General features: G+C 39.3%; 2 protein-coding genes across 3 annotated transcripts; one reads left to right on the top strand and one right to left on the bottom strand.

The window, feature by feature from the left end:
• Window positions 1–340: 340 nt before the first annotated feature.
• LOC593717 (kynurenine--oxoglutarate transaminase 3) lies at window positions 341–24,886 on the bottom strand. 2 transcript variants are annotated; one of them, XM_030997093.1, is made up of 15 exons: window positions 24,762–24,886; window positions 17,152–17,294; window positions 13,469–13,533; window positions 12,438–12,489; window positions 11,615–11,716; window positions 11,023–11,172; window positions 10,064–10,150; window positions 9,455–9,574; window positions 8,616–8,736; window positions 7,530–7,606; window positions 5,262–5,351; window positions 3,427–3,613; window positions 2,660–2,730; window positions 1,975–2,061; window positions 341–1,008 (listed from the first exon to the last, which is right to left on the bottom strand). In XM_030997093.1, exons 2-15 carry the CDS (start codon window positions 17,278–17,280, stop codon window positions 943–945), a joined length of 1,404 nt encoding a protein of 467 aa, XP_030852953.1. In that variant the 5' UTR covers window positions 17,281–17,294; window positions 24,762–24,886; the 3' UTR covers window positions 341–942. The 2 variants fall into 2 exon arrangements, with proteins under 2 accessions (XP_030852953.1, XP_030852954.1); XM_030997094.1 differs by lacking the exons at window positions 17,152–17,294; window positions 24,762–24,886 and adding an exon at window positions 14,782–14,863.
• Window positions 19,436–22,072, top strand: LOC100889248. Its single transcript, XM_030998022.1, has one exon. The coding sequence runs from the start codon at window positions 19,436–19,438 to the stop codon at window positions 22,070–22,072; it is 2,637 nt and encodes an 878-aa protein (XP_030853882.1).

Raw genomic sequence — 24,886 nt, 5'->3', positions numbered from 1 at the left:
TGTGATCATACAGCATCGCAATTTTTATTTAGTGATGATTCTAGAAAAAAATCAAGATATTTGACTGCCATTTAATGTAGTAAAATGCTGTTAAAACTTTTTATATCATTAATTTTGGTTAAAAACGGGATTTTGGCGGCCATTTTGTATGACGTCACATATCTCAAATTGCTCAATGCTGACAGAGTGTCAGCAATCGAATTCTTCAAATTGATGGTCTAAGGGACTATAATCCGAAGAAAAAAAAACTATAGACCCTAAAACAAGGTATATCGAGATGGCTGCCGGACTATCCTTACAGCTTTCAATTTCTAGAAACTCTCACATTATTTAAATTAAAAATCCATCAATGGCAGTTACTTTCAAATTTCTTCTCTGACCTGAGGTTACGAAGCCATGATTGCTATTAAAGAGGCAAGTGATTCCTAATTTCATTTGCCATGTTCAAATCAATCACTCAGGAACTTTTAACAAAAATGTTCTTGTATACCGGTAACCCAAGAAAAGTACAAGGACATTGGAAGCCTATGGCACTTGACAACACGACACCACATGTGCCTGTATGCCAGTATCACGGGCGAGAATCTCCAACTGCGTCCGTTCTCTGGCCGCACATAGAGTTGCCCATGTTGAGATGTACTCTCATTTACCAGACTCCTTTTAGATTTTCTTTTCAGTCGATTTTGTTCTTGTTTATTTCTCCAAAAATAACAATGACCAATATGAATGTTGAAAGATGCCAGGTATTATTTAAATGCCGCTCAACAAATTGTATTCTCGTTTGTATATTCATGTCTTTATCCGGAGAATTGATGCAGCCTAAGATTCTCGTCCGTGATGCCTGCCCTTACACTCTTGTATAATTACAATGTCTATACATGAGCAAAAAAGAAAAAATATCCTCTATTCTGTTTTCTACAGTTACAGGTGCTCAGCCATTGTTTAAGCCTTTAGGGACTTGCTGAACGCTTTGAGCTTCTCAGCTGCTTTGTCGATGGTGCAGTCCTCCTGAGAAATTGAAAACAAACAGAAAAATAGAGGGGAAAAAAATCATTAAACATTCTAATATGCTTGCTTGCTATAGGTATGTGAACCTTTACCCGTGTCAGGTATTCAAGGCTCTCCATTTAATTCAATCTGGTTATAATTTGCTGTCACTAGTGAGCCCAGTGAAATGATCTATGTATCTAAAGGCATTGTTTAAAGGGATCGTTTAACAATGTTAAATCTGAGATTCACGGCCCTACATGATATCAGTGTCTGTGATATGGTGTAATATTGAAGCCCTAAAAAAATTGCGCTTCAAAATGATCAAGAAGTGCCTCAAAAAAGTAAAAATCTTTGAGTGACCGGTTTTACCATACTCGTTTTTCCCAATAGACTGTAGTGTTGTGAAAACCGTCAGGCGAACGGTTTTCAAAATTTGTAATTCCAATCATAAATATCTTGATAATCAGACAGGTGATCGGCTTGTAAAAGTCACGGGGTTCCTGACTGACCTAAAGGTTTATAATTATGATTGCATCATGAGCTAAATCCAGAATCTTGTTTCAGAATCTGAGACAAAGTTACCGGATCCCTTTAACAATGCCAAATCTGAGATGCATGAACCTACGTGTTATCATCGTCTGTGTTATGGTGTAATATTGAAGCCCTAAAAAAATTGCGCTTCAAAATGATCATGAAGTGCCTCAAAAAAGTAAAAGTCTTTGAGTGACCGGTTTTACCATACTTGTTTTCCTCTAATAGACTGTAGTGTTATAAAAACTGTTAGGTTCTGATTTCCAATCATAAATATCTTGATAATCAGACAGGCGATCGGCTTGTAAAAGTCACTGGATTCCTGACTGACCTCAAGATTTATAATTATGATTGCAGGATGAACTAAATCCAGGATTTTATTTCAGAATCTGAGGCAATGTTACCGAATCCCTTTAAACATTCTGTGAATTCTAATTAATAGTTATTTCTCACCTTGATGAAGCAGAAGCGGATGTATGGCTCTCCTAGGCTCTTGTGCTCAGCACTGTAGAATGCACTGCAGGGTATAGTGGCTACGCCCTGTGTGTACAGATGAAATCAAAATCACTCAATAAAAATACTCAGAAAAGGATTTATTCAAAGGGCTAAATTGATCAAATGTTGTTCTTCAAATTGGCAAAAATTATGTTTTTCTTTTATTGTTACATATTGTTCAACAATATTTATGTGTATGGATTTTGTCAAAAAGTTGAGAAAATTGGCAATTTTGATCAAAGTAATGATTCAGAACCTCTCAATTTTGACCCGTAATTTAGAGGGGATGCAGAAAATGCGGTTTTTGTGCCATAATTAAAGGGTAAATACTTTTATTCCTCTATATTTGTATTCTACATTCATTCAGTTTCCCATTTATTTCAAGTCGTATCTTCATAGGATAGGGTCTTTATGGTGATGGCCGTCAGCTGCCATGTGCAGAAGTTTACAATTTTGACACCAGACTTAAAATATACATTAAATGGGTGTAAAGTCTCGTGCACACCAAGAGAAGTCCAAATTACACCAGTTTGATTGGTTGAACTTAACGTTGCATAACAAGAGTCAAATTTACCATAGGTGTAATTAATATAATCGTGAATTTGGATCAAATGAAACACAGCACTTGGAGACTAGCTCTTACCTGTGTTTTTGTGAGGTAGCGTACCATCTTGTAGTCCTGTGGCCCGTCGCCGTATGCACTTACATCCACACCTGCAATGACATTTAAAAAGGGTTAGGTGTATTATATAAACTAACAAAATACAAATTGATCAGTTGTTCGTCTTCAAATTGCCAACATTCTCTTTTCTATGTATACATGTAGCTATGAAAGTTTGCGAGACATGAAAAGTATAGACAACAGCAATAACAGAACATGAACAGGTTCCTGTCGCATATGGAAGGCTAAGCAGTCACAGGACTTCAGCAAACACAGACACCTCGACATGATGTAACGTAACTTGTCCAAGTTACATCATGACTTTTATAATGCAGCTATGGTTGGTCTATCAAATTCTTCAATCTCTAGACTGCAGAGAGTTCTATACAACACTGCGAGAGTTCTGGCAGAGGAGTGAAGAGGAGTGAACTCATCACTCCAATGCTAAGACATTACCACTGGCTCCCACTTCAAAAACGGATTGAATACAAATCCTAACGCTTGTCTTTAAGGCAGTCCACAAGACTGCACCTGAGTACCTGAAAGATCTCCTCACCATAAAGCAATCCCACTACTCGCTTCGTTCTTCTGCCTCTACCATCCTAGAAGTTCCCAGAACCAGAACAACCCATTATGGGGATCGTGCATTTGCGCATGTTGCACCAGTCCTCTGAAACAAGCTGCCAAGTGACATTCAAAACATTCAATGCCTAGAAACCTTTCAGAAACATGTGAAAAAGTAAACTCACCCAGATGACCGTACTTGGCCATCATGAAGTAACCGCCCTCGGGGATGATGGGGATGAAGCTGCTCTCTTTGAGGACCTTTTCCATCTTGTTTCTCTTCTCCTCCAGCTCCCTCGGAAGCTCCAGGAAGTAGCACTCGGGCTGGCCCAGGCGGGAGAACTCCAGCTCCAGGCCCCGAGCTACGGCTTCCTGCAAACGGTTCAAATAAAAGAAAACTATATTTTCAGCCTTAAAGGCATCATTTAACAATGTTAAATCTGAGATGCACGGCCCTACGTGTTACCAGTGTCTGTGATATGGTGTAATATTGAAGCCCTAAACAAAAACAAGGGACACGCTCTCGGCGGTCTTGCCTGCATAACGCGATTCAATATGATAAACCAGAACGTCAATGACGTAGCACTCATTCGCATCTCGCAACAACAAATATCGTAAATTTTATGTGGTACACGTTTGAACTGATCAAAAAATAAAAATTTGATGCCCTGGAAGGGACATAATTTCATTTCATTTGCATAAAGTACCATAAATAATCAATGGAGCAAAATCTTCTGTGTAGAAGTTTAGTGTTCCAAATTTAGCTCTACCAGATAAGGCAAACCAAATCAAAATTGGTCAAGAAATGAGGGAAAAGAAGCAATGTTTGTTATTTTTGGAATAAATTTGCATAAATTACCATAATTAATTAATGGAGAACAATTTCAAAATTCTGTGTAGAAGTTTAGTGTACCACAGTTAGCTCTACGATATAAAGCAAACCAAATCAAAATTGGTCGAGAAATGAAGGAGAAGAAGCCTTTTTTGTGATTTCGAATAAATTTGCATAAATTAGCATAGATAATGAATTTTTACAATTCTGTGTAGAAATTTTAAATCCCCCTCCTAGCCCTATCATATGAAACAATCAGAATCAAAATTGGTTGAAAAATAACGAAGAAGAAGCATTTTGAAAATCTTGATGTTGATGCCACAACAAATTCGAAGTTTGTTGACCTTAAATGACCTTTGACCTTAACTTAGTGACCTGAAATTCTACTCACATGATTGGGGAGACTTGATAACCCTTTAGTCCAAGTTTCATTGACTAAGAAGTTATACTTTCAAAATTGTATCAAAAATTCAAAAACTTAACCTTAGGTTAACTTTTCGATGATGATGCTACAACATAGTCCAAGTCTGTTGACCTGAAATGACCTTTGACCTTGACTTTGTGATCTGAAATTCTACTCCCATGATTGGGGATACTTGATTACCCTATAGTCAAAGTTTCTATTGACTAAGAACTTATACTTATGTTGACGCCGCCGTCACCGTCACCAGAAAAGCGGCGCTAGCTATGTCTCGCTTTTTGCTACGCAGGCGAGACAAAAGTTGCGCTTCAAAATGATCATGAAGTGCCTCAAAAAAGTAAAAAATGTTTAAGTGACCGGTTTTACCATACCGGTACTCATTTTTCCCAATAGACTGTAGTGTTATAAAAACCGTTAGGAAAACGAAAAATGAAATTTCGATTTCCAATCAAAAATATATTAATAATCAGACAGGCGATCAGCTTGTAAATGTCATGGGGTTCCTGACTGGCCTAAAGGTTTATAATTATCATTGCAGCATGAGCTAAATCCAGGATTTTGTTTCAAAATCTGAGACTATATTACTGAGTCACTTTAATTCAACTTTGCAAGTAGATAAGGCTATTATTCAATTTCAAAAAACATATTTAAGCAATCTTCAGAGTTTTGTCACAAGTTGCTATTCTCAAAGACTCAATTGATCAAAATCACATTAATCAAATTTTCAGTGATATGAGGAACATGTATATTTGTATAGTGCCACATACCTGGATCAGTGTTGGGCAATTATAGACACAGTTCTGATGAAGGGTCTGGCTGTTCTTGATCAGATGCTGGGGTCCAATGCTCCATCCAAGCTGGAAAAAGGAAGAAACGTTTCTAATTTGATAGAATCTATAACGATAGAATCTATAACATTAGAATTTCCTTAGGTCGTATCTTTTTAAAAGCGTTAATTGTCTACTGAATACATCTATAAAAATTGATTTCCAATGCAGTTCAATTTGATAACAAATCACTTTTAATACTCTGAAAGAAGGAAGATGAGATAGAGAGAGATGAGGAGAAGGGGTGAGAAAGAAAGAGTGGGAGGGGAAGAGAAGAGAAAGGGAGAGGGGAGAGTAGAGAAGGGGAGAGAGGAGAGAAGAGAAGGGAAGAGAGGAGAGAAGAGAAAGGGAGAGAGGAGAGAAGAGAAGGGGAGAGAGTAGAGAAGAGAAGGGGAGAGAGGAGAGAAGAGAAAGGGAGAGAGAAGAGAAGAGAAAGGGGAGAGAGGAGAGAAGAGAAAGGGGAGAGAGGAGAGAAGAGAAGGGGAGAGAGAAGAGAAGAGAAGGGGAGAGAGAAGAGAAGAGAAAGGGGAGAGAGGAGAGAAGAGAAGGGGAGAGAGGAGAGAAGAGAAGAGGAGAGAGGAGAGAAGAGAAAGGGGAGAGAGAAGAGAAGGGGAGAGAGGAGAGAAGAGAAGGGAGAGAGGAGAGAAGAGAAAGGGGAGAAGGAGAGAAGAGAAGGGGAGAGAGAAGAGAAGAGAAGTGGAGAGAGAAGAGAAGAGAAAGGGGAATGAGGAGAGAAGAGAAAGGGGAGAGAGGAGAGAAGAGAAGGGGAGAGAAGAGAAGAGAAGAGAAGTGGAGAGAGAAGAGAAGAGAAAGGGGAGAGAGGAGAGAAGAGAAAGGGGAGAGAGGAGAGAAGAGAAGGGGAGAGAGAAGAGAAGAGAAGTGGAGAGAGAAGAGAAGAGAAGTGGAGAGAGAAGAGAAGAGAAAGGGGAGAGAGGAGAGAAGAGAAGGGGAGAGAGGAGAGAAGAGAAGAGGAGAGAGGAGAGGAGAGAAAGGGGAGTAAGAAGAGAAGGGGAGAGAGGAGAGAAGAGAAGGGGAGAGAGGAGAGAAGAGAAAGGGAGAGAGGAGAGAAGAGAAGGGGAGAGAGTAGAGAAGAGAAGGGGAGAGAGGAGAGAAGAGAAAGGGAGAGAGAAGAGAAGAGAAAGGGGAGAGAGGAGAGAAGAGAAAGGGGAGAGAGGAGAGAAGAGAAGGGGAGAGAGAAGAGAAGAGAAGGGGAGAGAGAAGAGAAGAGAAAGGGGAGAGAGGAGAGAAGAGAAGGGGAGAGAGGAGAGAAGAGAAGAGGAGAGAGGAGAGAAGAGAAAGGGGAGAGAGAAGAGAAGGGGAGAGAGGAGAGAAGAGAAGGGAGAGAGGAGAGAAGAGAAAGGGGAGAAGGAGAGAAGAGAAGGGGAGAGAGAAGAGAAGAGAAGTGGAGAGAGAAGAGAAGAGAAAGGGGAATGAGGAGAGAAGAGAAAGGGGAGAGAGGAGAGAAGAGAAGGGGAGAGAAGAGAAGAGAAGAGAAGTAGAGAGAGAAGAGAAGAGAAAGGGGAGAGAGGAGAGAAGAGAAAGGGGAGAGAGGAGAGAAGAGAAGGGGAGAGAGAAGAGAAGAGAAGTGGAGAGAGAAGAGAAGAGAAGTGGAGAGAGAAGAGAAGAGAAAGGGGAGAGAGGAGAGAAGAGAAGGGGAGAGAGGAGAGAAGAGAAGAGGAGAGAGGAGAGGAGAGAAAGGGGAGTAAGAAGAGAAGGGAGAGAGGAGAGAAGAGAAGGGGAGAGAGGAGAGAAGAGAAAGGGGAGAGAGAAGAGAAGAGGAGAGAGGAGAGAAGAGAAAGGGGAGAGAGAAGAGAAGGGGAGAGAGGAGAGAAGAGAAGGGAGAGAGGAGAGAAGAGAAAAGGGGAGAGAGAAGAGAAGGGGGGAGAGGAGAGAAGAGAAGAGGAGAGAGGAGAGAAGAGAAAAGGGGAGAGAGAAGAGAAGGGGAGAGAGTAGAGAAGAGAAGGGGAGAGAGGAGAGAAGAGAAAGGGGAGAGAGAAGAGAAGGGGAGAGAGGAGAGAAGAGAAGGGGAGAGAGGAGATATGAGACAAGACGAGAGAAGGAAGAGAGTAGAGAAGAGAAGAGGAGAGGAGGAGAAAGATGAGGCAGAGAATACGTAAAAAGTTGGGAAAATCTACTAAGGATACAGGTACAGTAGACAGATTAAAAATAAATAAATATTCTCCGCATTTAAAATGTTTAAAAATGTACCTTCCACCCTGTAGCACTGAATATTTTTCCTGCGCTGCACACTGTGATTGTACGGTCCCACATACCGGGCAAGGATGCTGTTATATCAAAAGAGACAATGATAAAAATGGTTGAAAATGGTTAGAAGAATTCAGACTGATAGAAAAGCATGTCCAACAAGTCGAAAGAAAATGAAACCATTGTACATCATTATATATTTGATATTTTTGTTCATGTTGTTTATTTCAGCCCGCTGAAAATTAATATGCTTGGATATAATTCTAAGAACCTAGGGGACATTTGAAGTTCTATATCAGAGATTAGGCATGTCAGTGAGTATCAATGCATAACTGAAGGGCATTGGGGAAAACAACTTGGTTTTTATTCCAGACCCTTCTGGTTATTTAGACCACTCATCAAACACACATTACATTGAAAGCCAGAAAGGTATTAACTCTTTTGTGACAATCATTCTATATTTTGTTGTTTGGCTCAATAACTTTCGATTCAGATCTTTACAAAAACATGCCAGATGCATGAGTAGAAAGTGGGGGGGGGGGGGGATTCTGCACATACTGCATCCATTTTATTGTTTCATGAATATCTTGCATTTAATATCTGGAATTTCGAAAAGGAAAATAATCTTTAGAATCCTTAAATTGGCAAAACATTGAGAAATTGAAAACCATTGCTTTTTTATCAAAACTTGAAATTTTTCAACTTTTCAACAACATTCCTTCCCATATAATTATATATATTGTATTCAGAGACATTACAATTTATTAGAACAATGTAGCAATAAAAGAAAATTATTATTGTTGCCAATTTGAAGGACAATATGTGATCAATTTACCGTATTTGCCGGCGTAAAGGCCGCAGTACTTTTGGAAGAGAAAATATCAAAAAGTTGGGGTGCAGCCTTTACAGCGAAAGAGTAAAAAAAAAACCTAAAAATAAATTCCTCCACAGAGAGAGTACATGTATGTTGTCTGTTTGGAGCCAGAAGGGCGTTAACTCTGTGGAAAGTGATATGAGTTAACTCCTTCTGGCTCTCTGCATATAGTTGTATGTGTAGCATCTTTGTCTTTAGTTGCATATCATACCCACCCATTCTTGTGAACTTGTTGCCTGAGTAGACGAGATGTTCATAGACTTCATCGCTGATACACATGACATCGTGTTCCTTGCACAGGTCAGCGATCACTGTTAGCTCTTCTTCACTGAAGATCTACACATGTATGCAATGATAAGAAGAAAATCTTTACAAATCTGTATAAATTGACACCCCGCTTTCATTTTGAGAGCTACTGACTGGTTTTTAAATTGAAACCATGCAGGCCCCTCCGAACAAGTACAAAAAAATGAACAGAAATGCTTGATAACAGCGTTCTGGTTCTGCATGTATTAAGCCATTGAAAGCCACCAATTGGTGCCCATTTGGGAAAAAAGAAAGGAGAACGAGCCATCCTAGAAAATGTGTTGGGCAGTCATTTTGAAAACTACATAATGAATATAAGGCTTCCTCCTAAATTTTATTTTACTGAACAACTAGCAAACTCAAAGTAACAGTCTTTGCATGAGCAGACACAGATATCATTAAAAATAATATCAAAATCTATCAATTTGAAAATAATAACATTCTGGGCTAGTGACTAGATTGTAGTGCTACAGTCAAGTACGTAATGTAATTTAAAAGCATGTCTGGTACTGAATATATTCCTACCGGTATTCATTTACTACACCTGGGTGAAGAGTGGCAAATCAATGTCTTGCCATTGGTGCAGAGGCTCAAACTAGGAAACGTGTGATCCACAAGCTGGTGCCGCATACACTAGAACACTAGAACAACAAAAATGCTGCTGACGAAACAACTAGATTGTGATCGGCTTGGATTGTATTAAGCCTGCCTCGTTCTATTAAATTGGCAACACTGTGTTCCATCCTACCTTTCCAAGTGGGTTATTGGGATTATTGACGACGATGGCTTTCGTCTTCTTGTTGAAGAGACCCTTAAGCTCCTCCGTGTCGAGATAGAAATCTCTGGTTGATGTTACGCCCTCATTTTTCTGTAGGTATAAAACAATAAATAAATAAACAGAATGTTCAGTACAAAACTGTGATATCTAAAGCATTATGTTTTCTGCATATTCAAAAGATGAACACAACACATATTCATGTACATTCATAGTGGTAATTCTAGTGACCATCAAGAAGTCACCGGCCGTCTATCCCGTTACACGAAGCGGGAAGTTGATCTCCTTCCAGTGCTTGATATATAAATCGCTTTTAAAGGGCAATCCAACCGTCAATTTGCAGGAAAATAATTGATCAATTCATTATTCCAAAATTCCTGTGGCGAATGGATTCTTTATAAACAATACAGAACAGAAGTATTTCTACCAGGAAATTTTATGACTTGCCATATACCGTACTGTTTTAAGACTTATTTACTCTGAAGCATGAAGCTTTTACACATTGAAACCACCCATGAAATCATCAAAACTTTCCGTTATGCAGTATACAGTAAACAATCTGTTCCATTGTTAAAATCTTACCGGTCTAAGAGGGATAAATCTTGGGACACCTCTAGCCATCCTGACCATCGGTTCATAGCAGTCAAAGAACGGCTCAATGATGATCACCTGGATATCGAATCAATCAGAGGTTTGAAAGGAATAATTAGTAATTTGTAGGAGTTTAAATTTTGTTGTATTAGAGTATGGTTACTTTAATGTAACATTAGAAAGAATTATAGTTTTGTGCACTAGTAAACCAGCATCATCATCATCACCATTATCACGATCATCACAGCTACCATCACCACCATTATCATCACCATTATCAATATCAGCACCATCATCACCACCACTAACATCATCTTTGTCATCAATACCAGCATCATCTTCTTCATCATCATCAATCATCGTCATTACTACCACTATCATCATCATCTCCATCATCGTTGTCATTATCATCATCTCTATCACCATTGTCATCATCATCATCATCATCATCATCATCATCTTCATCTTCATCATCATCATCATCATCATCATCATCATCATCACCACCACCACCACCACCACCACCACCACCACCTTCTTCTTAATCATTATCATCATCATCATCATCATCATCATCATCATCATCACCACCACCACCACCACCACCACCACCACCACCACCACCACCACCACCACCTTCTTCTTAATCATTATCATCATCATCATCATCATCATCATCATCATCATCACCACCACCACCACCACCACCACCACCACCACCACCACCACCACCACCACCACCTTCTTCTTCTTCTTCTTCATCATCATCATCATCATCATCATCATCATCATCATCATCATCATCACCACCACCACCACCACCACCACCACCACCACCACCTTCTTCTTCTTCATCATCATCATCATCATCATCATCATCATCATCATCATCATCATCCTCCTTCATCCCCCTTTTCCTCTTCTCCCTCCTCCTCCTCATCTTAACTCACCTCATCACCAGGGTTGACGTGGCTGTTGATTGCATAGTAGAGTGACCCGTATGCACCCACCGATACCAGTACACCAGTCATGGGGTCTACTTCACGCCCAATGAACTTGCTGTACATAGCTGCGATGGCATTCACCAACCTGGCATGACCCTGTAACAAAAGATTTTTGTATTTATTTATTTATTTATTTCATTTTATTTCAACAGGGTAGCCCCACCAGTAGTTAAAAAGCTGTCATACTTGGGGGCCCTGCATGACATAAAAATACATATAAAGACATACATATGCATGAAAACATCATTACATGGTATAAATATGATATACCAGAAGGAATAAAGATAAAATTTCAGATGTAAATATAAACTCAGCAAGTATTAATGAAAAAGATGATCATAGAAAGTTAGCATTTGTTATCGATCACAAGTTTTATGAAACAGGGCCATGAAGGTCCACAGCAGATAACTAAATGACTTAAATTTTCAAGTTTATAGATAGGATCATAAAAAAGGACACAAAATAACTAAATATTGTAAAGGTACACATTTATTTTGGAAGCGTGAAAGTATTTCAACGTGAACAAGCTTTTACTCACGTATGACCTTGTGTACTGGTTCATAAGAGGATTGGAACCCGGTGCGAGGATCTCAGTCAAGGCTTGCGTGACGGAGTTGGGAGGAGCAAAGTCTGGAAAACCCTGTAAACCACATTGAATTAATTGAATTGAAATGCTAGTTAATGTGATAATATCAAATTACTGACATATATGTGTAGCAGGCTTATTTGCGCCCGTCTTCCATCTTGTTTGTGATGAGCGTATCGGTCTGGTGAAGACACAATTTCGAGCTTCGGGAATATATTCAGAGTCTGAAAATAGCGGGTTATTTTGAAACTTCATACTCATGAAGACAGGGCCTCAAGAGATTTGAAGTGTGAAAAACCCTGTAAAAATATTTAATAATAATAATAATAATAATATTTAATTTTTATATAGCGTTTAATACAAATGTCTCCAAGCGCTTTACAAATATACTATTACATAGGTATTAAAAAATAATGATGTCATTAAAATACTCGGTGAACAGAAAAAGTGCTAATTCTTTTTGTGGCATTATCACAATATCTTTTGATGTAGAAAAATCTTGGAATATCCGAACATGAAAGCAAAATCCAGCGAATGCTAAATTGTTAGCTAGTTTTATGACTTAGGAGTTAGGACCATATTATGAACAAATTCTGAAAGGCTATTCATCTAAATATAACCTGTAACAAATGAAAATGCAAAGATTACAGCCTTGCCAAGCTTGTAGAATAATAGAAGCACTTCCTAACTGCTTTTAGATGAAGGAGTACATGCACTAACTTATAATTTATCTATTTTTTAAAGTTTAAATGATTTTATTATTTGTTATTCTTACCTGACCAAGATTGATAGCTTTCTCCTCTGTTGTGAGCTTTACAAATTCAACCCTGCATGTATCGAATAGAGAATTAAAACCACAATTATATTCATACAACCTCAAGTACCAGCTCATCTAATCATACAAGAAATGCATATACACTGTAGATTCCATCAATCAAAGTGATGACAAGCATTCAGTAATGAAGAAAATTATTCATTCAGTCAAGAAATACTGATGCTCTTTTATACTGTTTTTTGATTTTTGATTTGATTTGATTTATTTATTTTCCACTCAAATATCCACAAATTAAATGACATATAATTATAAACCATACAGTAATACAATATATAATAGAACAAATGAATTATACAAGTAACGAAAAACTGACAAGTATGTTCGTAATCAAATAAGTTTACAAAGTACATTTATGTTTGAGAATTAAACAACATATTTTAAATTGCTTGATTTAACTGAGAGGGGAAAAAAGGGAATCTCAGAAAAGCTAGGCTTGTTGAGCTAGATTCCCACTGTGACCTTATGTATTGCATAACTTCTTATACAAATGTCTTAAAAGTTCATCTACATTTGTAGAAAAATTGGTCTTAACTTTAATAGCTTTGCTGACAATAATATATTAGAAAGTAATATTTTCCAATGAATCAATATATATTCCAATCATTTTTATTGCTATACTTAAAGGTTTTATATATCAAAAATTGAAGAGCTTGCACGGTCAATATACTATTTAAAGCCTGTTTGCACTAGTTTGGCCAGGAGGGATTAGACCTCCCTGCATGGTCACTGACAGGTGGATAACTCATCAAATCAGCTCTCAATTAATATAAGAAAAAGGGGATCATGGGGGACCAACGGGTACCACTTAGGCATGGTTTGCTATATAGAGGGCGCAAGTAGCTACAAGTTATGCAGTCCCGCTTTAATAGCACTAGTGTGTACACCATCTGCAGCTAGATGTATAAAAATGATTTTGGAAAATGTCAAAGCTATGGAAGTAATAGATGTGATTGAAAAGCGATGGGACTTACCACACACTCCCTTCCAACCCCTTCAGGTGTTCAGCTGCCTTGAGCTTACTGCTAGCCATGGTTTCCTTGAAAAAGAAAAAATTATAATACTTATTAATAAATGAATGAATGAATAAATGAATGAATTTATAAGTAAATTAATTGATTAAACAACAAACAAATGAATGTGTGACAAGTTGATGAAAAACAGGAGATAGAAAGAGGACTGGGAAAAATGGAAGACACGCAACAAAATGAGTGAGAGAAAAGAACCAAAACAAGAATGAGAAAGAAAGAAAGAAAAAAAAGAAGAAACAAAAAAACAGAGAAACAAAGAAACAAAGAAACAAAGAAACAAAGGACCAAAGAGAAGTCAAAGATTTTGGAGGAAAAAAGAGAAATGGGAAAGAGAAAGAGAAAAGAAGAAATACAAAAAGCAGAGATACAGTGACTCTACATGTAATGTGTAGTCTAAAGAAGGGAAGCTTCACCGAAAATAAAATTAGAAAATAAAAGAACAAGATAAGGATATTGTAAGTAATTTGATAATGCACTAATGCAGGGAAACAAATACCAGGGAAATGAAAAATAGTAAAATGACAATCAAAATTGTGATTCTGAATTTCTGATTGCACAGATGGTTCAAATGACATCCACAACACCTGTGCATTTTGGGTTTTATATGATTATATGCCTACGTGTACAACAAGAGCATAAGGTCTTGTCTGTGGCTATCCATTGCAGTACAATACTGCAACTCTTTACTCCACGTAGTGAACCAGTGCTTGCCATTGCCTCAAATACATGAATGACCTTTGAGTTTGAGTTTGTGAAATGTGATCAAAGACTGCTGACAAATGTGTAATACAATAAAAAGTACACTATGCATACGTCGACCCTACTTCACAAGTTTTTTCATTCTTTCTTTCTTTAGCGGATCCAGACACTAGCTAGTACATACTGACTGTCTGGCAACACGTCTTTGAAATTTACTTTCAATTCAGTTGATTGTAAATATTCATTTCATAAAAATCATATTAGGATAATGGAGAAATATACAGGATTTTACTGCTAAACTTCTTTCACCCAATATTTTCTCTTTTCATGTACCGGTATATGGATCATAATAAGAATCATGATGGATGACTAAAAATTTTTTTTTTTTTTTTTTTTTTTAAAGATTGCTGCCTCAGCATTCTTCCACTGATTGCAGTACCATAAAGGTACAGGTAAAACTAAAAGTAAAACAATACAATGCAGAGTACAAGGTATTTTATTACCCTCAACAACCTGCAAATTCAAAACCAACACCTAAATAAAAACTATAAACATACCTCTGTTCCTCACTCAAATTCTGCAAATGTATGAATGAATAACCTCTTTGTAGTGAAAGGCATGCAGCTAACTAAATTTGTGCAGGGCAGCTAGTGCAGTATATACCATGTGATCCAGTTTAAAGGGGTGTGTTCCTTTGTGTACAAATACAATAATCTAGCTACAAGGTCAATGAATGTCTGGGTCTGAGCTACATGTAGTCTGGTTGTGCAGACCCTGATCAAATTACACAAAAATTAATACCTTGTAGTGGTAACTGGTAACTATGGTGAATTGCTGTTTGGTCTACAACCAGTTTGTTTACTACCCAATTAGTCCATTTCCAAATGGTCTACCAGTATATATATATATCACCCAGCCCGTCTACTATGATATCCGCACGATCTCATAATCATTTTGTCTACCTATCATTTGGTCTAATACCGGTCAATAGCTTTTTTTAAAGTTGCCCACAATCCTGCTAGCGTTAACAAGTAGAACCTGGCCTCGTGTGCGTGTGTTATACCATGCACTTCAACACCTTGACACCAGCCAAATTTGGGCGAGTTTCCGGTTTTGAGTTTTTTGGGCAACAGCTACCGTACACTATGAATATGACAGACAAAGAAAGCGGACAAAATATACAGTTCCTCAGGTAGACAAAGGAGCATTCCTTCACTGCTATTATGTAAAAATGTGTAGAACAGGTGTCACATGCACATTCACCATTTTACATAATAGCAGTGAAGGGATGTTCCTTTGTCTACCTGAGGAACTGTATATTTTGTCCGCTTTCTTTGTCTGTCATGTTCATAGTGGTAGTCGCTGTATTTTGAGGGGGGGGGGGGGTTTAAAAACAAAAAATCTGACCGACCAACCTAGGTTCTGGCACCTAAAGGGCAATATACAGCATCTTTTTTTGTGGAGGGAGGGGGGGGGGGGCTATATTCGTTAGAGAGCCATTGTAACAACAGTATCTGCTAGATTTTTTACTCAAGACAATCAAAGTGATTGACTAGGGTCTGTGGTATGCAGACTATCTAGGCACTGTTATATTTCTGCAATTGACTGAAATTATGCAAGGAAATTACTGATCCATGAACTACGTCATTTACATGTAAATTTGTATTCTGATACATCTACCGGTACTACATACTACCGTACTAATGTACTTGTTACAAACTGAGTAACAAAGTCCATTGATATACATGAACTCTACATGATGGCCTTCAGTAGGGACTTTTAGATTCGCACGAAGACAATGTGGATTGCTACGGTCGACGTCCTTTTAATGCACTGCCTTGAATGGACGTCTTAAGTATCAGTCCACGCAAATCTAAAAGTCCCTATTATATGTACGAGACCCTCGATGCGTGACTGTCATGCATAATGTGTGACACTTGGTAGCTCTGCATATTATATCTACAACCTACTGTGCTATATAGATTGATGAATGGAATTGCTGACCAAGAATAAGCTATTTTTTTAATGTAACTAAATTTAATGCATACGTCTTTGTGAAGTGCCTCGTTACATATTATTTCATTCACCTGTTACAAATAATTGTATTTCAAAAGTAAGAATGCAAATTACATACATCATGTGTTGTTAGGTAGGGCAGGCCATTTCCTGCCTACATGTAGCAACAATTAATGTATAGAACTTGCATTCTGACTATTGAAATACAATTATTCCTGTACTACATTTTTCTTTTTAACAAAACACCTTTACATGAATGAAAATAGTTGGGGTACCAGTACAGTGCATTTGGGAGTACATACCAAATAGAAGGTCTGTCGAAAAATCAACAACTGTGGGGCCTATACATTTTGTTGCCTGAAACTTGTCTGTTTGGAACCAGGACTGTACTTTAACATAACGTTAATTACGCCCTTCAATTCAAGGTTTGATACAAATGTATTGTTTTCAAGTCAAGTTAGCAAATTCAAGAAGCTTTAATATTCTTTGACCTTGGCCTCATCATTGATGGCAAAGTTTTCATTAATGGTAACTTCCATGACATCTGAATTAAGTATTAAATGCATGATCCATTTCACTCAACCTAAACTGGCAGTGTCAGAAACCCTAAACAATAAGAGGATGGCTGAAACATTTGGTTCATTTTGATTTTGAACTAATGATTCAATCAGTTTGTGTTGGGATAATCAATCATTCAAAAACTAAATAACTTTCTCATTGTTCATCATAGTTTTGTCAAACTTTTTGTTGGTACAGACCCGTCTGTTTCTCTCATTTTTCTGCATCAATTGAAATATTCTTATCGTGGGTGTGAACATCCCCCTGAGTTCAAGCCAGTTCATACTTGGGTTGGACCCAGAGCTGACCCAAAACAAAATGTGAGTGTGAATACAACATTTGACCTCACTTACCACTGATCTGGTATGTCGTTGACCCCACTGGTAGGAGGAAGATGGGATCACATTGGCCGCCGCTGGTAGGAAGGATGAGGATCGACTGCTCAGGCGATACAGAGACTGAAGGGAGGCTAGCCTAGGCATAACAAATCAAGATCCTGTAAAATGAAAACAGTAATATCTTTATATTTATCTTTGCATAATAAAGCACAATTATTAAATTCAATTCAATTCACTAGTACAAATGGCCTTAAAAGCCTGTCTGCACTAGTGTGGACAGAAATTATTAGACCCCCCAACAAGGTCACTGACAGGTGGCTATATCTCATCAACTCAGCTCTCAATTAACATAAGAAAAAGAGAATCATGGGGGACCAACAGGCACTGATTATGCATTGTTTTGTATACATAGAGGGAGCAAGTAGCTACACCTGTACAAGTAGTACAGTGGGGCTTTAAGAGCACTTGATGTTTAATAGAGAGTGTCAGTTAATCTCAATGTGTTTTGCAGTATGTGGTAATTACACCATAAGACATCCCATTAATTTTCGCTATCACCAATACGCCCCCAAATACCATTGTAGCCTCTTGGATCAAGTTGGATGTAATTTTCGAGCCATTCCCTGGCATATGCCGGGGTACATACATGTCCTAAAGGCTATTTAAGCTAGCTATTTCTAGGTTCCCAAATTTTTGTGATGGCAGCAATGAAAAACAAGAGAAAAATTGTTCAAATCATTTTGACGACCAGATTGAAAAACTGGAAGGCATTCCTCAAAACTTCAAGAAAAATGACCAAGAGCTGCCAACCTCCAGAACAGAAAACCAGTAATTTCCTATGCGGCTACATGAAACTAAAAAAATGGCATGCCAACACTGCGCAGACACATGGTTATCTGAATTTTTTGTGATTTTACTCACACAAAGTTGCTCAATATTGATTTTCAGGTCATCACAACACATCAGTTTTCCATGAAAAATTGGCTTCTATTAAGAGAATACTTTTCCGTCTTTCTCAGTGAGTGTTGGATGGCCGCCATACTGCACAGCACTCGCTATGATAAATCATATTTATGCCCTCCCCCCCACCCACAACAAAAATTAGAATGTTTTTGGGGTGGTTTTGGGGGTGGTTTTGGGGGTGGTTTTTTTTGTAATCCGTAAGTTTAGACAACATTCCGTAATGATCGTTAATTTCCTTACCAATTACGGAAAATCTGTAATAGTTGGCAGCTCTGTTTAGAGTATCCCATAAAAAACTATTATGTCCTTTGGTCAACGAGCCAACGAACCAACCCTTAATTGTGGACCTGTCTCTTAGTATATATTTTAGAGGAGTTTTGCACAGCTTGCCAACAGACAATATTTGTATGCTTCTACTTGCTGTTGCCCATCACACATCCGAATATTTTTAATTTGCATGTTTAACAATATTTAATACATTTTTTTATAATGATCCATTTTGAAGTCATGTTGTTCTTGATAAATCACTATGCTTACTGTTGCAGTGTTGGGGGAAACAATGCTCACACACACACACGCAATCAACGCCGGCATGCGCACTGCGCAGAGGCGCAAAATATGCGACTTGGCCGCGTCATATCAAAGAATGGCAAAACTCAGAGTTCATCTGAAATGGGATATGGGAACGTACATGTATAACTATTGGTGATAGCGAGAACGGTACCCCACCCACTCCAGCAAAGCATAGAGAGTCCATGCTAATGCGTATGGACCTCTAGCACTGCATGTATGTGGTATGCACGGGGTGGATTTTTTTTAGTATTAAGATCATTCACTGTCACTACACAGAGAGAATCCCTTTCAGTGTGTTCAACCAGCCTGTCATTCTGGACATCGGTGCATTGTCACTCAAGAACAATCAACAATTGACCATTGTGTAAATCTTTACAAAGTGAGAATGACTTTAGCTTTGAAACTCATCCAGTATTCAGCAGTGTACTTGCATGGACTATGCCCCTTCTACAATGATGAGTGTCAACTGGATAGAGAAGTTTGCCTGAACTTAAAATTCCTCCATTTACTACGCAAGCCGTGTTTGACTCATGTACAATACAGCGAGGCCAAAGTAGAGAATTGGAGAGACAGCAAGCGAAAGAGATGGAGAAGGCGAGGAAAGAGAGGAGGAAGAGGACTACATTCACGACCTATACCAGTTATGGTCTCGGCTAGAGACTATCATGTAAGTCAACCACGACGAACTCCATATCTGACTCAAATAGCAACGATAGTAACTTCCACATCTGTTTCACACAGAGATGTGCTCCCCTCCGTATATATGGCCAACGCCAGGTCATTAACTAACAAGTTTGATGAATTTGTATGCCTTGTTCAAAGTTTTGACTCGGATATTGTGTGTGTCAGTGAGACATGGTTCAGTGAAAGCATCCCACAAAGCGTGTACAATATTCCTAGATATTCTTTGTTTTCGAAGCACAGGACAGTCCGACGAGGTGGCGGAGTCGCCATCTTTGCCAAAACCGACATGAACCCGACTCACGTGAAACTTCATGTACCGGAAGAGCATGAAATAGTCTGGACGCAAATCAGACCCAGTAGATTGCCAAGGAGTGTTTCATCAATTTACATCGCATCAATCTACTCGCCACCTGATAACACCCATGCAGATGAATTGGTCCAGTATCTCACTTATGCAGTCGACGAGATTCTTTCTAACCATCCCACGGCCGGTATTATTATCATGGGTGATTTTAACCGAACCGATGTGTCCCCGCTCCTTAGGGGGCAAAACCTGAAGCAAGTGGTCAACCGTCCAACTCGGAATCAAGCTGTGCTGGACAAAATTGTAACCAATTTGAATCATCTGTACTCCCCTGTTCACATTGTAGCCCCACTTGGACACAGCGACCACAATGGAGTTACTTGGCTGCCGAAAAAACAGCCACCCCATAAAAATAAAGTGCAACACAGAGTTGTCAGACCTTTCCGTGAATCTAGTGTCCGTCCCTTTGGTAGCTGGATAACGCATCACGACTGGAGCAACGTTTATGATGAAAACGATGTTGAGCGTAAGTGTGAACATTTCTATAACGAGCTTAACACTGCCATTAATCTTTATTTCCAATGTAAGACCATCAGACTACATGCGACAGACAAACCGTGGATGACCGTCGGAGTCAAGGGTTTAATAAACCAGCGACAGACGGCATTCCACAATAATTCCTCAAACCAGAACAATCTCCGCAACAAAGTGCAGAGAGAAATCTGTCACGCGAAGGAAGCTTTTTACCGAGATCGTGTCCAACACCTCAAACACGAAAATCCCAGCGCATGGTATCGCTATATCAAGGTCATGTCTTCCAACATGCAACAGGATATGTCAATCGCACTGGAAGATGTTGACGCGACTGATTCGGTAGCAATCGCCAATGCTATCAACTCCTACTTTGTTAGCATAGCCAAAGACACACCACCCCTTGCAGCAAAGAACATTCCTGCTTATAGACCCTTTCCACTACACTCGATACCTTCTGTCCAACCATGGTCAGTCTACAAGGAACTGTCCAAAACGCACGTTGGAAAAAGTGGCGGTCCAGATGGAATATCCCCACGTTTGATCCGTGAATTCGCCGTTGAACTCAGCTCCCCATTATGCAACATCTTCAATGCCTCCTTTGAGCAAGGCAAAGTTCCAAGTTGTTGGAAGAAATCACTCATTGTTCCAGTTCCAAAGGAAAACCCGCCTACCTTGCACAAGCTGCGACCTATAGCCCTAACAGACTTCTTTGCAAAGCTCCTTGAACTGTTTGCTTACAAATGGCTCATGGCAGATATCTCCCCTGTAATCGACTCTCAGCAATTTGGCAACCGCTCTGGCCTATCAACAAGCCACTACTTATTGAACTTGCTAGAATACTTACACTCCAATGCTGACAAGTCCGGATCAATCACAACAGTGGTACTTACAGACTTCTCTAAAGCATTTGATTTAGTTGACCACAATGTCGCAATCAATAAGCTGTTCACCATGGGTGCAAGACCATCCCTCATCCCATGGGTATGCAGCTTTCTCACAGAGCGTACCCAACAGGTTCGCTACAAGAACCAACTCTCTAGGAACCTTACCACGTCGGCAGGGGTTCCTCAAGGCACCCGTCTCGGACCGCTCATATTTCTCGCTGTTGTCAACGACGCACTTCAGACGTCAGATTGCCACCGATGGAAGTATGTTGACGATCTCACAGTGGCCGAAACTCGCCGAGTGAACTCCCCATGCAACCTCGACACGACCCTCTCTTCCTTTGAACAGTGGTGTGAGGAATCAAACATGCGCCTCAATCCCACCAAATGTCAGGTCATGCAAATCTCCTTCGCGCGTCGCCAACTGCCTCCACCCGAGATAAAGCTTCTTGATCAAATCATACCAGAAAGTCAGCATGTAAAACTGCTTGGCGTGATCGTGAGGAACGATCTTCGTTGGACAGATCATGTCAATAATGTCACATCGAGAGCCACAAAAAAGCTCTATATCTTGAGGATGCTCAAACGTTTTGCTATGCCTACAACGGACCTCCTCACCGTATTCACCTCATACATCAGGCCGATCCTTGAGTACTGTTGTGTAGTTTGGCACTTCTCCCTAACCCTGCACCAAGAGAACCAATTAGAGCGTATCCAGAAGCGTGCCCTTCGCACCATACTAGCCGGTGGGTACGAGTCTTATCAACGTGCTCTCAGCGCTTGCGACCTGGTATCGCTTAAAGAAAGGAGAGAGGACCTTTGTCGGGTCTTTGCCAACAAGCTGTTCAAGAACTTTCGTCATTGGCTACCGGAAAGCCAATCATCAAACAGACAACTAAGACACAGCAACCGATTACGAGAACTAAAGTGTAGGACACAACGCTACAAAAATAGTGCGATCCCACAAATTATCAAACTGCTGAACTCTAAATAGTGAATTGAAGATTAATGTTTGAATGTTGCCTATAAATGTGGAAATATATTTATTCTTGCCTCAAAATTCTTTTCTTTAAATCAATCATTCTGAAGTGCATTCCCATTAACTTGGATAAAATAACTTTTCAATTACATTTTTAATTTGTTTTATATTATACCAGCTCTGTGTTTGTGGAAATGTATTTACTCTTGCCTCAAAATAACTTTTTACAAATCAATTCCTTCCCACTTATGTGGATGAAATAACTATTTTCAATTACATTTTCAATTACATTTTCAATTTTTTTTTATATTATACCAGCTCTGTGTTTGTGTTCCTCTCTCTCTCTCTCTCTCTCTTTGTTCTTCTCTCACTCTCTCTCTATCTCTCTCGCTCCCTCTCTCTCTCCCTCACACTCCCTTCTCTTCTCCCCTTCTCTCTCCACTCCCTCTCCCTCAACATTCCTTTTCTTCTTTCCTTATCTCCCCGCTCCATATTTGCTTTATTTCTGTCTTCCCTTTATGAGTTTAATTGAGGTTCTTGTCTTTGAATTATTGTTAAATAACGAACTGTAAATATGATGTTTTTTTTTAAATATTTTTTAAATAAAATCTCTGTAAATCATGCATGCAATTCAGCCATTGGCTGCGATATGTTGATGAATAAATACCATACTACTACCATACTACATAAAATGTAAGACAAATACAACATAACATAGGTTATGTTATATTTGTCTTACATTTTACAGTATTTAAGATTATTAAATTATTTTTATAATAGAAAAAAAGAATTCAAAACTAACTTTTAAAGCCCTTTTTCCTCCTTCTTTTACAGAGACGGCAGCATGATTCTCTCCTCGATTGCGATGACATCAACACTGCGCACTTTACGCACACCATACACTGACTTCTACATGCGCTACAATTCGCCACAAAGACAGCTCGCCCCTGAACAACTCGACACAATACCCTCCCTGGATATCTCGCCACAATACCCTGGAAAACTCGACCGTAGCAAGTTGTGCAGGGTATTGTTGCGAGATGTCCAGGGTATTGTGTCGAGCTGTCTTGGGGCGGGTTGTTTTTGTGGCGAGTTGTCTAGGCCCCGGTGAAAACATACGTGACTCGTGACCCGTGGCTCTTGCGCAACATCTGACGGGTAGTTTTCTTATCTCGCAGACGTTTTCATTTATTGCTTTATCGCAGGTTTAAAGCACCTAGGCCTCTTATTCCGTACAAATTTCTAGATAGACTTTCGAAATGCTTATTATTAGTATCATTATTAATATTATTATTATTAAGACCCCAAAATTGCTAAATTGAATATTATACTTTGGAATTATAAAGTAATGCTCCGCCACCTCTGTCGGCTAATAGTTGGGCTGAAATGTATACCAAACTCTAAAAACGCTCGTACACAATAGCCTACCGCTGAGCTGTGTACACAACCGATCGCGTCCATATCAACATGCATATATTCGGACGTAAGCGGTCGCGAACGGTCTTTAAAAACAAAGGTCATAAAATCCGAAAATGGCGCACGTTAGCTGAATTGCGGATGGGCTATAAGCAAACAAGTAGGCCAGATGTCTTGAAACCAAGGAAATTTACACTAACGAAACTTGTAAGTTCCATTCTTTATTTATTTGTGATGGGTTATATCCCATTTAATTAATTAGTAGGACATTTGAAAGTGTCATACCGCAGGCTTTCAAATGTGTCGCGTTAATGTGCTGGTGCCAGTGTAGACCGAATTTTCCGTCTCTTTCGTTCGTTAGCCTCTTATTGGGGTAGGGTCGGCTCTCTCTTTAGAGACGGAAGCCGTTTATACACATGTCCTTGCTAACGCCACGGCCAGTCCTGGTCGTAGCGTTTTGCCCCCAAAATCCCCCAAAATGTCATTTTACCTCGAGCATGTTATATTGTAAATTAGGCCTAGGCTATAATAAATCAGTTCCACTTACCAACTTGACTGAAATAATCAGTTTAATAGTCCCTTTTTAGGAAATTATGGGTCAAAATCGGAATCCATGTTGAAAAAGATTTTCAAAATGGATTTCGATTTTGACCCATAATTTCCTAAAAAGGGACTATTAAACTGATTATTTCAGTCAAGTTGGTAAGTGGAACTGATTTATTATAGCCTAGGCCTAATTTACAATATAACATGCTCGAGGTAAAATGACATTTTGGGGGATTTTGGGGGCAAAACGCTACGACCAGGACTGGCCGTGGCGTTAGCAAGGACATGTGTATAAACGGCTTCCGTCTCTAAAGAGAGAGCCGACCCTACCCCAATAAGAGGCTAACGAACGAAAGAGACGGAAAATTCGGTCTAGTGCCAGTGTTGCCTGTTTTACTACACAGTCAGGATAGTGATGCTCCTATGTGTGACCCCACCCCCCTCCCCTCCCCCTCCCCTCCCCCTCCCCTCCCCTCCCCCCCCCCCTCCCCCTTCCCTTAAATTTCCTGGATGTCACCACTTAGATCATATGTCTTGATACTGTCAGTCACACTCCGTCATACTCAGCTCATCATCATATTCATCATCATGATCATAGACTACCAATGCCCAACAACATGCATGACAAGATTTAGGTCTACCAACATTTTCATAATCAAAATGAGAAAAAAGAGAATACATTCAAAACGTTATATAATTTCAGATAATCTACAAGAATGCATAAACTCAAATTCACATTTACCTTATAAAAATTTGCTTCAGAAAACGATATATTTGCACAATTTTCAGGTCCCCTTCCTCTGAGCAGAGCAGAAAAACACCGGTAAGAAGACGAGCTTTGGAGGTGTGTCCAAGACAACAACGCTG

The sequence above is a fragment of the Strongylocentrotus purpuratus genome, unplaced genomic scaffold, assembly GCF_000002235.5.
Source record: "Strongylocentrotus purpuratus isolate Spur 01 unplaced genomic scaffold, Spur_5.0 spur5_scaffold_4, whole genome shotgun sequence".
Taxonomy (NCBI): domain Eukaryota; kingdom Metazoa; phylum Echinodermata; class Echinoidea; order Camarodonta; family Strongylocentrotidae; genus Strongylocentrotus; species Strongylocentrotus purpuratus.
Note: the sequence above shows the minus strand (reverse complement) of the source record. Positions and strands in the feature narration are given on the sequence as shown.